At 37.9% G+C, this 16591-nt stretch overlaps 1 protein-coding gene across 3 annotated transcripts in view; it reads left to right on the top strand.

The window, feature by feature from the left end:
* The window catches only part of LAMA2 (laminin subunit alpha 2), a 660268-nt gene extending 646538 nt beyond the window's left edge, over nucleotides 1-13730 (top strand). For 2 of the 3 annotated variants that reach the window (XM_066248490.1, XM_066248491.1), the window contains 7 exons: nucleotides 1385-1497; nucleotides 1786-1975; nucleotides 3960-4115; nucleotides 5533-5686; nucleotides 8721-8851; nucleotides 11584-11806; nucleotides 13357-13730. In XM_066248490.1, the coding sequence (XP_066104587.1) occupies nucleotides 1385-1497; nucleotides 1786-1975; nucleotides 3960-4115; nucleotides 5533-5686; nucleotides 8721-8851; nucleotides 11584-11806; nucleotides 13357-13514 (1125 nt within the window). In that variant the 3' untranslated portion in view covers nucleotides 13515-13730. The remainder of the gene's footprint in view (nucleotides 1-1384; nucleotides 1498-1785; nucleotides 1976-3959; nucleotides 4116-5532; nucleotides 5687-8720; nucleotides 8852-11583; nucleotides 11807-13356) is intronic. The other variant, XM_066248492.1, reaches the window with a different exon arrangement.
* Nucleotides 13731-16591: the final 2861 nt, after the last annotated feature.

Consider the following 16591-nt stretch of genomic DNA (forward strand, 5'->3'; position numbering starts at 1 on the left):
GCTGTTTTACCCACTGGGTTTTTGCATATCTGTGTAAATTTCAGCCACAGTCTGCTCTTTGTAACTGACCATTTCCTCCTGGAAAGCAAGAAGGGAAATACTACTTCCATGAAGACCAATTTTCTAGCCTTTCAAAACACTTAAAGCCTTTTACCTGCAGTGGCAGAGTGCTCCATTTGACGAAGCTCCAGGGAAAAGAAAGCCAGGCTTTTCCTCACAGAGTAAAAATTTCCTGTGTGCTGATGAGTCATCGCCGAGGCACACTATGGGGAAAGAACATTCTGCATCAAAAGCCTGCCTTGGGCTGTTTCAGAACCTGTGCTGAGTCAGCGCTCACTGGGGCAGTGGCCCGTCCAGAGCTATTAAGTGCAGATCTTAAAAACAGATGTGTTATAGAGAGTGTGCTGGTTATTTATTTGCTCACGTACTGCATGTTCTAAAAGACTTCCTAAGCAGCTTGTGCGTCAGGCTATTTTGTGAAAATAGAGAACAGAGAAAGGAATTGTGGCTTGGTAATTTGAGGAGCCTTGATTAGCTATTGAGCTGAGGGTCAGAGTAGACAAATATGGTCCACCCAGCCAACACTGGCTATGTAATTTGCAGGGACGACGAGAACAAACTGAAGACGCAGAGCCCCTTGTACAAAAAGGATTAAGAATTGCAAGTTAGTGACAGCAGAGCGTTAAAGCCAATGACTGCGGTGGTTTCACTGCTCTGAAACCGGCCCTGCACCAAGCTCTCCCTCATGAGCACCCTAGGAAGTTGATCTTTAAGCAGTGGCAGTTGAAATGGTGGATGGTGGGTTACATTTTTTTTTAAGTGCTGGGTTGCCTAGCAACCACTTAAGGACCGGAATACGCTGACTTGCAAGTTTAGATACACCATCTTGAAAGTCTAAATTCATGGACACCTTCTAGTAGACTGATAATTTTCAAGAAAAATAATATAGTGGGAAATAGATTTGGGTAAGGCAAAAAGGAGTACATTTTTCTATTCTTAAAACACAGTGGCTAGTGTGTCATTTTCTCTGTTCAGTCTTTTAAGAATAAAACTCTTCATAAGTGAAAAGGGAATTCCAGTTTTCTCAGAAATATAAACAATATTTTCCCTTGGAGGATAATAAAAACATGAATTAATCAATGAATTTTCATTTGGCAATTCAAGAATGCAATATAAGGAAATTGATTCACATTCACCAAACATTTAATAATAAGTACCTGCTGTGTTGTAGAATAGAGAGAAATGAGAGACTGTTTTATTTTTAAGGGACTTAAAAAGATTGTGTGAGAACATTAAACCAAAACAAGAAAAACAATTAACAGCATTAGATTTTTAAAGAACATAGTCCATAATATCCTCTCTTTCTCTCCTTGGTATTTTGCAGGGGCCTTGTGCTGCAGAATCAGAACCAGCTCTTTTGATAGGGAGCAAGCAATTTGGGCTTTCAAGAAACAGTCACATTGCGATTGCATTTGATGACACCAAAGTTAAAAATCGGTATGTACTATTCTGAGATGTGGGACAAGAAGAACCAATAAATGGAAGTGCTGAGTATTTGCACTTATTCAGGTTTAATCAACCACATTTATTAATAAATTAGATAAACTCTTTTCAATTACTGAATAAGAACAGCCCAGTTCAGGAAGTCAGCGGACCTGGAAAGTCTCGTCTCAGGAAAGGTGTAACTGTCCTATATGAAAATTCACTCATGATCAGATGTGTCTCTATCTTTGAATAAGAGTGCTCTTATTCTTCTGTCTTACTTTGAACGCTTTTGTTTTACAGCCTCACAATTGAATTTGAAGTTCGAACCGAAGCTGAATCAGGCTTGCTCTTCTATGTGGCTCGGGTGAATCATGCCGATTTTGCTACAGTTCAGCTGAGAAATGGATTTCCCTACTTCAGTTATGATTTAGGAAGTGGTGACACCAACACCATGATTCCCACAAAAATCAATGATGGCCAGTGGCACAAGGTAATAGTCCTCCGGATGTTGGCAGTACCCTCCTAGGCAGGTCCTTGCTGGCCGCCTTCAGTGTTCTCCTGGCGCCAGTACTATTTTGCCAGGGCAGACCCTGACCTGGTGCTCCTGGAATGTGGCTGAAGCTAAAAATAAAGCAAGTGCTGTATATGACTGCCAACTGTAGAAAGGTGATCAGACCTGGGGAGGTCTGTCTTTGACCACTGCCATGCCTCTTCATGGTACAATAAGATTCCATCATTGCTATAGAGATGTGCTTCTCAAACATCTGTCCACACATGGGGGCTCGGTAGTTGAAGACATTCTTGCTACTGGAAGTTAGAAACGTGGACAATGAAGCATGTTAAGCATAAAGCTCTACAAATTCAATTTAAAGAAATAATGCTTATTCTGAGATCATGTTTCTTTTTATTTTTAAGGTAGCAAAACAGCTTCTCTTTTATAACATTATATTTGACAAACTTAAAAGCTGGTAATACTAAAATAGGCCTTAAGACTTGCCCTCCTATCCCACCACATACTGGTCTGTAAAAACCAAGAGTCTGGAAATCTGTTGTATCATGTTTGCAGGACTCCTGGGTATCATTTTCACCGACAGTCATTTGGAACAACTTTTCAAACGTTGGCCTTACACCCAGAAACCCATACTATTATGGGCACAGAGGGTTCATTTGCCAGCTTACTGTCCTCTTTGGCATGACTACAAGTAGATAATATACTGCCCAATTAAACAAAAACCCAGTTTGTTTCTGCACCTGTGACAGCCTATTAAGTGAAGTTTCCCTAGGTAGACCAATAAAATGTTCAATTTTTAGAGTATAATGTTATTAGATGTCACATTTTACATGTTAACACACTTGGACTTGTTAAATGCTCATTTAACATTTTGTATGATTAGCATATTATATAGTAAGCCAAAGAACCCAGGAGTATAGGATAAAAAATGCAATGTTAACCAATTTGTTATCTTGGAAATAAAACATAGAATCTTCATATTTTCTTGGGAACTTATGACTTGCAAATATTGATCTCTATAAAGGCACTCTCATTACGGTTTATTCTTATCTTTGGCTAATAGAATAATAACTATGACAGTTGAGAAAAAGACATCGCTGGGCCACAGTGAGTGTGGGATTAAGGAAGAAAGCTTAAATACAGTAAACAGCCCCATTAAGAAGGGATTTTATTTTCAAAGGTTTTTAAAAATTACTTCCTGAACCAGAATCGGTGTATAAATGAGATCTTAAATTTTTCTCATCCCGATGTAGGTTCATTTTCAGCCATCATTGTACTTCAGCCTTTCACACACTTCCATGCTCCTTTTTCTAAATTCAGACCCAAGGTTTTCAAGCTCCAGCCAGTCTTCACACCGCCTTTTTCTCTCTATGCCAGAAGGTAATTCAGTCCGCTGCCGCAATTTCAGCATGTCAGCTTTCCGTCATCCTCCTGACTGCGTACTGATCAGCGGCTGCAGAGACAGCGGTGCAGCCGGGATGCGTGGCACCCCCCGCCCCCGTCAGTTCTGCGGAAGGGCCTGTTAGGCAGAGGGATGCACCATATCTGAGATTGTAGTGGGGAGACCAGCCTTTGCTCAATCAAACTAATGCCCTTTTAAAAACGGACATGAATTTTGCAGCTCACGCAATCATGACAGGCTCTCAGTCTGCCCGGTGCCTTACAACATGCTTACTTGGCAACCAATCGAAGAGTCTTCCATCTAAAACTCACCCAGGAAGATTTTGCACTCTTTTAGAGATGGCAGTAATGGAGAAAAACAAAACAAAACTATATCTATAGTTTGAGATATTCTGTAAAATAGGTTAATTTCACTTATATTATTGGCTTAGCAGATACTGAGCACTCTGTTAGTTTTTTTTTTTTTGCTTTTCCCGTGCATATCCTTAAAGTTCTTTTTTTATTCTCCACACACTTGAAATTTACTCATAATTGGCATTAATGACTCCTCTTCTTTTTGTAGATTAAGATTATGAGAGTTAAGCAAGAAGGAATTCTTGATGTAGATGGTGCCACCAACAGAACCATTAGTCCCAGAAAAGCTGATATCCTGGATGTTGTGGGCATGTTGTATGTTGGTGGTCTCCCCATTAACTACACTACACGAAGAATTGGTCCAGTAAGTGTCTAATGTGTCATGTGTGCATGTGGCCTAAATAATCTGAATGAGTCATATATGTATTTTTAATTATTAAGTCACATTGGCCAATGAATACTTATAATTAGATAGAAAATCATCTTTTCTGAGATGCACATCAAGTCTTCTAGAGTCTAGAATCTAGACTAATTCAATGAGGAGAGGCAGTATTACAGGGACAGAATGTGGATCTTGGAGCCAGACGCCCTTGGTTTGAACATCTGCTTAACTATTGACTAGTGGTGTAATCTTAAGTAATTTACTTAATCTTTCTTTGACAAAGTTCCCTCTTTTGTAAAACAGAATAATAAAATAATACCAAACAAACAGGGTTGCCGTGGAGCTTAAAGGAGGTAATATGTTTAACGTGCTTGGAAGAGTACCAAGCAGGTAGAAAGCACAGGACAACGAGGAAGATGATAGCGATAGCACCGAGAGTATTGTTTCAGAACTACAGATTTAGCAAATATTGAGAGATGCAGTATTTAGATTACAGTTATTCAATACTGGATTCAGAATTTAAAGCCTTAACAATGTTGTCAATCAATAGTCACAAAATAATTCTTGGAAATTTTGCTTAGGAAAGCATTATTTTAAGAAGCTTGGGGGATTCATGTCCTTAGAGGACACACTACATACAAGAGTAATACATTTCTGTATGCAAATAGAACACGTGATAATGTAGAGAGCTATTTGCCATCAAAGATGATTGTTCATCGCAGTTGTAATTCTCAGCACTTGGCTTCTCTTATGGGTGATCGGTATTGCCTCCCTTTCGTGGATGTTGGCTGTGCTACCCGACCCCATCAAAATAAGAGCATCTGAAGTGAGAGTGGCAAGAGTGATTAAATTGCATCCCTAAAACCAGCTGAAATATAATGGGGCAGAGTATGATTGATTGATTTCTACAGTCCCTACACTTTGGATGTTTCTTGCAGACTTTCAAGTTTTACATGTATGTGCATTTTTCTTAGAAAAGGGCTCCATGTTTTTATTCGACTTTAATAAGGAAGAATCACTGAACCAAACCTAATTACCTTTTCAAACAGAATATGAACATAGGTTATGACGTAATGTGTATATAGTAAGGTTAAAAAGAAAACAATTAACAGAAATAGAGGCCAATTATAAGTTATGGTATCCATATGGGCCCATTGCTCTGTGCAGTGTTTAGAATATCAGAATGATCATGTTACAGGCTAGATACATCCCAGTTGAGAAGCACAACCCAGGCTTCTCTGCACTCATGCTGTGAAGCCTGGGGTAAGTGTAGATCCAGGCACGTTAGGGAGACTTTAAGTTAAATGGCCAATGATTACATGCTTAGTGCACTCCACCAATAATGGCGTTCCACATAGAGGCAAAAACCTGGTTTTACTTCTTCTCACCTGAATACTAGGTGACCTACAGCATTGAAGGCTGCATCAGGAATCTTCAGATGGCTGAGGCCCCTGCTGATCTTGGACAGCCAACCTCCAGCTTCCAGGTTGGGACATGTTTTGCAGATGCTCAGAAAGGAACATATTTTGATGGAACAGGCTTTGCCAAAGCAGGTGAGGTGCTTTCATTTGCTTCCTGTTTAATATAATTAGGTACAAATATTAACTCCTTGCTGTGCAGAAGCATGAAAGTCTCTGTGGCCCTAAACTACTATCCTGTATTTAAACCAGAATAAAAACGTGCAGATGTAATAAAAAAAAAAAAGGCCTCTTAAAGATTAATGTATCTGATTCTGATAAGAACTAATAGAAGAAATAAAGTAAAGGGCTATTTGGAAAGTTTATTTCATCTCTTTCCCTGGAGATCAATAACTGCAAAATGAATGTAATTCTGTGAGGAGGTTCATATGTTTCTACGATATCATTTATCTACCTTTAAGTTTAACCTGTCTACCTTCATGGAGATGAGATAACATTTTTTTCCTTTCTTCAATTTCTTGCAAGATGCTATTTCTTGACAAACACACCCCCATACACACAATGCATCCATACTGGTGCCTGTTTCTTATTGACGATGACGATGACTGACACCTTTCCCTGACTTTCTTCAAGTCAGGGACTTAACATTTCCAGCATAGGTCTGAATCACTGTTAGTGAAGGTACAATATGGAAAGAAAAATATGTAACAAATTATATCTGATAGCAAAATATATGACATTAACATACATTAAGAGAGAATATTCAGTCCCATGTTTACCACAGAAGTACACGTTTATTCCTTAGAAAAACAATTGCTGAGCACATAATATATAGAAGTTATCATGGGCAACAGAAGTAAATAAGGTGGTATTTCTTTCTTCAATACATGATTGATCCATAAGACTCTGTATGCTTATAAATCATGAGAAAGCAAGTAAAAATGAATGAAAACTATAAACACGAGGCAAGCAAGTTTCTGTGGGTATTTAGAAGAAAGATTAATTTTGGTTGGGAAATCTTATGGAGAAACTGGTGTTTGAGTGAGAATTTAGAAGAAGAATTGAACACTCACATGCCCAAGTTGTCAGAGATGGAAGAGCAGGGCCTTCCAATAAAGAGCATAGGTAGAAATTTCACCTATGTAGAAGCAGAAAACAGAAAAACACAAGCTATGTTAAATATTAAAACATTAGAGGTTAAGATGAACCCCAGATTCCATGTGCTATGAAAGTGTAAAACCTTCCTCAAGATTTCTGCAACTTCACAGATGGCTTGTATACTCTTGGTCAGATGTGATGGAAAACTGGGGCTTCAGTTTCCTGCCACCCTGCCTGGGCTTTTTGGTTCTGAACCAAAATGAACCAGAAAATTAACCCTTTCCCCAGTTTCCAGCAACTCTTGCCATCACCTCCACACACCAAGTAATACAATTTGTATAAGATCCAGGAGGTCAGAGGAGGTATGTCGCTGAAAAGCATACAACTTCAGTTTAAATCGTTGATATCTTTGTTCCTAAAAGTTTTGCAGCCACCTAGTCACTGGATGTTTTGTTTTTGTTTTATAAAAATTTCTATTGATTTGAGAGAGAGAGAGAGAGAGGAAAGGAGAGAGAGAGAGAGAAAAAAAAAAGCGGGGAGTAAGAGAGAGAGAGCGAAGCATCAACTCACTGTTTCACTTAGTTGCTCCATTTAATTGTGCATTGGTTGGCTGCTTCTCATATGTGCCCTGACTTGAGATTGAACCCATGACTTGGCATGTCAGGACAGTGCTTTATCTACTGAGCCACCTGGCCAGGGCCATAACTTGGGTTTTAATTGTCTCCTTACTCTGACTATCTTCAGCTGAACTGCCTTATATTGTTTTAGAAACAGAAACAAAGTCTTCCTGTTTTATCTTGCAAAACAACTCAGCTTTATCTACTGTCTACTATTAAAATCCACTCTAAACCCGCCTTTGCCCATCCAAACCCAGCAAGGTTCTCCGTGGAATAACAGTCTTTTACATAACAGGTGCTACTCTTTATTGAAGACAGTTGTGTTTACACATAACACGTTTTTCTTGCTGAATAAATCAGACATGAGAAACTTTCCAAGAGCTATTTCCTAATACTCCATGCACTTGGTAGGACCCAGCCTGATCTTAATGAATCACTTTGTTTCTAAGGGGTATGTTTTAAATACTTGCTAAAAGATTAAATAAACTGATGAATTAAATATGAAAAATTATAAAAAAAAAACTTAACTTGATGAAATAGAAAAATCTCTTCTCCTTCAAAATTGTACTTGCAATTCTTTTCCTTATTACAAAATATTTGGGACATTTTGAGCCCTTTCAGATCACTGTAACAGCATTTGGAGTGGCCTATTAAAATTTTACTGAATAATCACTGAAATGCTTGACATAATCCTACAGCAAGACTTTTGACATGATCATACCTGGCTGTGAGATTCTTTGAGTCAGTTTCAATGTGTGTTCCTCATTCATTCATTCAACACATATATGGGGGAACTCGGGTTACAACAGTCTCGGCATATGACATTTCGAGTTTACAGCACTCACTCCCATAAAAACTTTAAAGAATTGAGACATGAGTGTTTCAGCTTATACCATTAGCACAGTACTTATGGACTATGTGGGCAAGCTAGTTTGGTTGCTTGCAGTGGAAGAATACACAGTAACACATCATATGATTGAGAGAGTGTCCCCCAGCATGCTTACCTATACCATTTTGGACTGTTAAAAGTGCAAGTGTTCTGTTTGTGTTAGGCTAGGGTATATTTTGACTTACACCAAAATTCAGGTTATGTCACTGTCATAGGAACAGAACTGTGTTGTAACCCTAGGACCCTTATGTATTAAATCTCCAGTAGGTGCCAGATACTTTGATAGACACAGGGATAAAATGGTGTGTAATTAGACAAAGTAATTGCCCTCACAGAATTTACATTCTAAGAGGGAAGACAGCCAAGAAAATAAGCAATAACTATAAAGTGTGTTATGTAATATATTAATGGAAGTATAGGCCATGTGAAAGTCTGAAACTTACAGTTACTTACTTGGCTAACAACTAAATTAAAATCTAGTAAAACTGTTGTTCCATTATACAAATTTGAATTAACAGTTCTTAAACTCTAATCTACAATTTTTAAAAAAATCTTCATGTTACAGTTGGTGGGTTCAAAGTGGGACTGGACCTTCTTGTAGAATTTGAATTCCGCACAACTAGAACCACTGGAGTTCTTCTGGGAGTGAGCAGCCAAAAAATGGATGGAATGGGTATTGAAATGATTGATGAAAAGGTAAGCATCAGCTCTCTAAATATTTCTGATTTCTTCATGATACTGTTGTTCAGATATAGAAACTATTTTGATGCTTTATTCTTTGTTAGGAGAAAGCTAACCGTATCTTTTATTCTTCCGGATTATCTCAGTTATGTGTGTTTTCAATACACTAATTCTGCAGATCATTGTAAACTTGAAATGTGTTAATACTACACTAAAACAATTGTGTTGACTAATAATGGATTGAATAGGTTTGGATCTCAAGCTTTAACTGTGTTACCAAAAGCACACTATTATTCTCCTCTTTGTGAATACACGTGAATATACAATCTTTGAAACTCTTGACTTTAGTGGGGGCAGGGCCTTGGATTGTTTAAAATCAATCTTTCCCTCTTATCATACTTAGTGGTTAGCTGACATATTGGTTTCTCAATTTTTATTTAAAAGCACCAAGATACCATTTCAAAATAGAGAAAGTTTATAATAAATTTATATTGATATAATATAAAGCATTTTGTCAATTTGCTTACAACGGATAATCTAATATAAACACTCCTCTACTCCTTGACTGCCTGTGAACAGTCACCTGGAACAACCTGGTTGTATATCCTTTGTACTATAGGTAGCAGGTTAAAGAAGGCAAAGCAAGAAATTCCTCAAGTTTTCTTTCAGGCTTTTAAAAAGAAATCACACTTTAACTCTGCTCATATTTCCACTCATAGGGTATTGAAGAAGAAGAAACACCACATTATGCCCTAAAATATGTGTTCCTTTGCCTTTTCCCTCTCTCCTCTCAGTCTTCAAACCATCATCAAGGCAATAAAGCAAAAAGATCCCGGAGCACAGAGGCTATAAGGGGAACAAATACGCAACACTTAAAAGAGTTTTGCCAGATTTCAAAACATACTTTCCCTACATCTTGTTGGAATAAGCTTCATTTCATCACCTGCTTATAAGCCCAGTTGCTATCAATTTGTCAGCGTATCAAGTTCCATTATGATGCCTGTGGATTTCTCACCACCCTTCTTTTCTTAAAATTTTTTTTTTTTTTTTTTGCATTTTTCTGAAGCTGGAAACAGGGAGAGACAGTCAGACAGACTCCCGCATGCGCCCGACCGGGATCCACCCGGCACGCCCACCATGGGGCGAGGCTCTGCCCACCAGGGGGCGATGCTCTGCCCATCCTGGGCGTCGCCATGTTGCGACCAGAGCCACTCTAGCGCCTGGGGCAGAGGCCACAGAGCCATCCCCAGCGCCCAGGCCATCTTTGCTCCAATGGAGCCTTGGCTGCGGGAGGGGAAGAGAGAAACAGAGAGGAAGGCGCGGCGGAGGGGTGGAGAAGCAAATGGGCGCTTCTCCTGTGTGCCCTGGCCGGGAATCGAACCCGGGTCCTCCGCACGCTAGGCCGATCTTAAAAATTTTTTATTGATTGATTTTAGAGAGAGAGAAAGGGAGAGAGAGAAAAGAATATCATTCGTTGTTCCACCCCCCCATGAATTCATTGATTGATTTTTACATGTGCCCTGACTGGGGATCAAACTCATAACCTTGTTTCTTTTACATGCAAAATCCTGTTCTTCACCCAATATAGTAAAATCTTAACCAATATTTACATCACTGTTTACAAACTTTTCACATATTTACATGTACTTTTAATCTTTTTTGAAAATGCCAATTTCTTTTACCTCATCAAAAGTGTTGCCAGATTGACTGTTTTTAATGTTTCTGCATGTTTCTTAATCAGCTTCAAAAGAATTCTGTCATCTCAAATTTCAGGAACCTTTGCATGTTCCTGAAACAGGTTTTTCTCATTTAGAAAAGAATTACCAGTCTTAAATTCTTCATTGTTAAGAATTTAACCGGCCTTCTGACTCAAAGTCTTTGGCACCTGTGACATGAAGCCTGCCCCAAAAAGTAATTTATGTAACTCGCAATCCTGTATATAAAAATGGAATCCGTAAAAAAAAAAAAAAAACACATATGATGAAAACATCAAAAGCTTAAACTGGAAAACCATAACCCTTTAAAATGAATTTGTAAGCCAAGTTAACGAAACACTCTAAACATCTTTTAAGAAAATTTTATAAGGCTCACTAAGAACTGTCACTCTCTAAAAAGATCTACTGTGGAATTTTCCCTGTTTATTCTAGTTCCTCTTTTTGTCAGCTAGTCTCAAATTACACTTGATATTCTCTAAAAACAGTAGTGTTACTAGCCTCCCACATCTTGCGTACTGCTCCCAACAGTGCCCAAAAGCAAAGAACATAATTTGTAACTCTTGGTTATTAAATTTGTGTTTCAGTTTTTTTGATTTTTTAATTTATTGTGTTTACATAGATTCAAGTGTCCTACCAAACATATCTCCTCCCCACCCCGTGTTCCTCTTGACACCCCCTTTGTTCCCTCCCCCCCAACGCCTTCTCCCCTTCCCTGCAGGATTTGCTGTCCTGCTCTCTATAATGCTGTGTTATGTATATATAATTTCACCAATCTCTTTCCCTTCTCTGATCACATCCTCTCATCCCCTTTCCCTCTGACCAATGAACAGTGTGAATTGAGGAACGGAATAGAGGTAGAGGTGCATTTCAGTTTTCATCAAGTATTTTTATTTATTTTAATCTTCAGTTATGTTCATTTTACACCAGTCCAGCTGATGTCTTTCCTAGAGGCTTGCCAGTTTTTATCATGTGAACCATCATGGTACCCTTCTGATGACACCATCTACGACTGTTCAATTTCCTACTTTCTAGATTATGTTTCATGTGGATAATGGTGCCGGCCGATTCACTGCTGTCTATGATGCCGGGATCCCAGGGCATCTGTGTGATGGACAATGGCATAAAGTCACGGCCAACAAAGTCAAACACCGCATTGAGCTGACAGTAGATGGGAACCAGGTGGAAGCCCAGAGCCCAAACCCAGCATCTACATCAGCTGATACAAATGACCCTGTGTTTGTTGGAGGTTTCCCAGGTAAGCATTGCCTACCCCAAGAAGAATTTCTTCGCTCTATTATGTTTTTGACTGTTTTGTTGTTGTTGTTGACTTGAGAGAGAGATTGATTTGTTGTTCAACTTACATATGCATTCATTGGTTAATTCATATATGTGCCCTGACTGGGGATCAAGCCCATAACCTTGGGGTATCAGGAAGATGTTATTAACCAACTGACCTACTGGGCCAGGAATGTTTATGATTTTTAAAAAGTTTTTATTTCTATAAGTGTTTCCAAGAATATGTGCTTAAATGTACTTGCCTCCTAGTTTTAGAATCTGCTCCCATAAACATCATACCTGAAATTTCCAGTGTATAAAATGTGCATATTCCTTATATAAAACACATAAAACTGAACTTTTCAGGATAGTCCTCAAAGTTTCACTTGTGGTCAATGGAGGATATAGTGGAAATGAATTTGGCTTGTAAAGGATATGAGGCATTTAACAGTGATTGAGGCCAAAGTTGGATTTTTTTTTCTTTCTGATATTTTAAATATTAATATACTCAAAGAAGCATAAAATATTATGGAACTTATTTCCTCAAGTTCTGGAAATCATTGGGTTAAATATAGCTAATTTCCCCCTTAGGTTATTTAAGAATTTATATTTATATTACAAGGAAACCAAGTATAAATCTTCATTTGAAATCCCTCTCTAGCACATTAAAAATAGCATGTGAACCACAGAGACTTACCTAAAGTACCTATAAACAAGAATGCCTAACTCAATGAAAAATAAGCCAAGTGCTTCTTAATAAATTCTCTAATAACACAGACTCCTGGAATGGTCTTTTAGCATTTTGGCAAGAGAAACTTTAGTCCTCATTTATGGTAAAACTCTGCTGCTTAACGCAACAAACAAATGTATATTCAGCAGCGGCTGCCTGAGGAAAAGACAGAGGAGTGATGAGGACCAATTCAGAGCTCCTCATTCCAAAGTTGCTTCTGTTTTAACAAGTAGATTTTAAAAAGACACACTTCTGTTTCCATCAGGATAAACCCCAAGATAGTGTAAAGGAGCTCATGTATTTCTTCCCTCACAGTCTGAGAAATGATATCCTAGTTAGCACCTAGTAGACCCGCTGAGAGAAAGGAGTCTCTCCTTAATGAAGGGCAATGTTGCATGAGTTTTCAACCAATTTCACCATTTGGAATTTATTTTTACAATGTAAGAAAGGAATAAACTCACCACTAAAAGCCCATGTCTTAATTCAGTCAAGTATTTGATCAATTGTTTTGTTTTATTCAATCAAATTTAATAATTGTAAGTCACACCTGTACAAGAGTTCATTCCAAACCAAATTATTTGTTTGATGTCTTAATATGTGTGTCTCCAAATTTTATAATACATGACTACAAAGAGTTGGTATTTTGATACAAGTGTAACTGTTAGTAAAGCTAAGGATAAATTCACTAACTTGACATAAAACCAACTTTCATTTCATCTCAGACCAACAGCTGACTTTCAGACATGCTCTTACAAATAGCAGCTGGGTAAAAACTGATTTCTCTTTGCTTTGTTTTTCAGATGGCCTTAACCAGTTTGGCCTGACAATCAACATACCATTCAGAGGTTGCATCAGATCCCTGAGGCTCACCAAAGGCACGGGCAAGCCACTGGAAGTTAACTTTGCTAAGGCGCTGGAGCTCAGAGGCGTTCAACCTGTATCATGCCCAGCTAAATAATAAAAATAAATTTAACCCCCTCAAAGGGTTCTTCAAAACAAGTATATCAAGTAAAGCAACTATATTTTACCTGTATATGTTATTAAAACTAATTTGTGCATGTATATTGAATTCTTTCTGTATTCAGATGGTGCTAATTCAGATCTCAGACTGAATTTTCATTCAAGTTCTTTCTCAAGTCCATGAATATTAAACCAACTATTTCATTCTAAACAATTGCTTGTTTCGTGTCATTTTAAGGATAAAAGGCAGCTGACCATAAATTGTTGAATTTGCAACATGCCCTAGAGTCATTTCAAGAACTCAGATATAATTGATGAAGAGAACTTTTAATTTTTTTTTACTAACTCCTATTAAGACTTTTTTTTATCATCCTTTGCCATGTATGTCAGCTTTGACTTTCTGTCCAGACCACTGAAAACAACAGTGGCTTTGGGTGAGTGACTGGGAGGAAATCAGCTTCATACTCCCTATGTTTGTGAAAGCATTAGCAAATCATTTCTCTGATCCACGTTCATTAAAAGAGTTTAGCTATCTGAATGAACACCTTTTTCTTTCATGCTGAAGGTATAAAATATAGATCACATTCAGTCCAAAGAGCTTAATTACTTGATTTTCTTGTTTGAGAATGATTTATAGGCTTTGGGTAGTATAATGTTGGTGGCTGAGGTCAGGCAGGTCCACTCTGGATTGGGGCAGATGGTAGAGGAACTGTGGAGCCAGAAAGCAGTGGGCCATTTTGTTTAATACAATCTCACAATGGCAGACAGCAAACAGGCAGGGGAAACCACTTCTCACAGCAGCAGACAAACAAAACAGCAAAACAGCCCCTTGCAGTGGAGAGAAAGCGATCTGCAATCTACTCAAAGCCTTACATAGGCTACACACATGTGGCTCTGCCATGTGCTCATGCACTAATCATGCAAAGTGCAAACGAGCAAGGCTAACACAGCTGTTTTCCCTACAGGTAGATACCAGAACCAAGTTCCAGAATGACAATTAAGCACACATTTTAATATAACAGTATTGAGCCTTTGGGCTCTAAGTTTTCAGTGAATTTAACAATCTACACTAGGTGGAGAAGAATAATACTAAAATTAATTGTTTACTTACCAAAAAATAAAAATAAACCAGTAACTTAAAATGCATACATTGTTGAAGCTGTTTTAGTTGTAATATGACCTAAAAAATGTATTTCCTAAAATATTTCTGTGTTTTGTGCTCATTTTACCAAATATTTTAATTACCTTCAAAGGGGTCTGTGAGGAGACTGGCCTTGATCTTATTTGTTATCTTAAGAAGGAAACATTTCATTTGCCATCTTCACTAGAAATAGTTGTAGTCTAGTAATGCAGAACATTTAAAAGAACAGCTTCCCTCACAATGGTAATTCCAGCAAAAGAAGAATGCTCAAGGAGAAAAAAGATGCTGTTCTTTAAAAAAAAAAAAAAAAAAAGATTTTATTTATTCATTTTAGAGAGAGGAGAGAGAAAGAGAGAAAGAAAGAGGGAGGAACAGAAAGCATCAACTCCCATATGTACCTTGACCAGGCAAGCCCAGGGGTTTTGTATATGTGCTGCCGAAGCGAGCACCAAGCCCAGGGTTTTGAACCAGCAACCACAGCATTCCAGATCAGTGCTTTGTCCACTGCACCACCACAGGTTAGGTGGAAGGTGCTGTTTCTAATCAGGGAAACGGCTAACACACTGTTAGCATTTTTACCATTGGCCATTGCTTGATATAATTTATCCACACATCTTAGACCAAGCAATTTTCAACCTTGGCTCCATTTGAGAATTAGCTATGAAGCTTTAAAAAAAAAACAAAAAAGGGGAAAAAAAAAAACTGGTGCCCAGTCCAGCGATTCTGATTTTTGTCTAGGACATAGCCTGGGCATAAAGACTTTTTAAAAAGATTTCCTAGGCAGTTCTAAAGGAACAAGAACCACCGTTCTAATGAGAGAAATTATCCACTGTGACAATAAAGAATTGCAGTAATTTGAGAATCCCACTGTTAATGTTGTCTTGACCATTTTCACACACATAAAAATGTATGTATAATATTGAATCCAGTTAACGCCTTGTGGCCAAACTTGAAGTAATAAAACTCTGAAAGGGTTCTGAAAGGAAAGACATTACTTCTACTCTGAAGAATGGCTTATTCTGGATAATGAGTGGATAAACAGGAATAAAGATGGTAGGTTCCGAAATTGAAAGCTAATACCTTTCTTTACTGAATCCTGAACAGAAAGCTCATTTGAAAGCCAGGGTACTTAATTGGCATGCCTATCATCAGTTAAGCCCAGCTGAAGTCAATTTGTAGGTAAGTGTCTTAGAATGGTGGAGTTGGAAGGACCCTTTAGATCAATAAACACAGTGATTTTCAACTCTAGCTAGACATTAAAATTGCCATGGGCACTTAAAAAAAGAAAATAGGATAAAAATTTTATGTCTGAATATCACTCTAGAGCTTCAGGTATAAACTCTGGGTAGGGCCCTGTCTTTGGCATTTTTTAAATAACTCCAGTTGATTCTAATGTGCAGTAAAGGTAGAAAACTCCTGGACTTCTACTTCCTCTGTATTGTACGGGGAGAAACTAGAAGGAACCCAGGGAGATTTGATGGAGTGCATGAAGGCTCACATTAGTTACGTTTCCAAGTACACCAAGAGAGTTGATCTAAACCCAAGCAAAATTCACTGAATCAAATGCCGGTTAAATTTATCCCATACCAATCCCCACTCCAAAATGGAAATTTAATAATAAAAAAAATTTCTCTGGCATATTTTAAATTAATTTTCTAGCTTAAAAATTAGATTAATTTTTATCCAATACAAGATAAAATGTTTCTTTTACTCAACTTTTCCCTTCAGTAATTTCCTCATCTCCCACCACCCACAGCAATCATGAAGAAAGCAGAATATTTTTTTCAATTATTTTCCAAACACCCACTTCTACCAGGTTGTCAGCCTTCTTCTTTAAGAAGGTACTTTTTACTATAAAAGAAAAACATTTGTGAGGGGACTTTTATTGTAGTTACCATGGTGAATGCCACTGACAAAGGGAAGAAAGGAACAGA

The sequence above is a fragment of the Saccopteryx bilineata genome, chromosome 12 (genome assembly GCF_036850765.1).
Source record: "Saccopteryx bilineata isolate mSacBil1 chromosome 12, mSacBil1_pri_phased_curated, whole genome shotgun sequence".
Classification (NCBI taxonomy): domain Eukaryota; kingdom Metazoa; phylum Chordata; class Mammalia; order Chiroptera; family Emballonuridae; genus Saccopteryx; species Saccopteryx bilineata.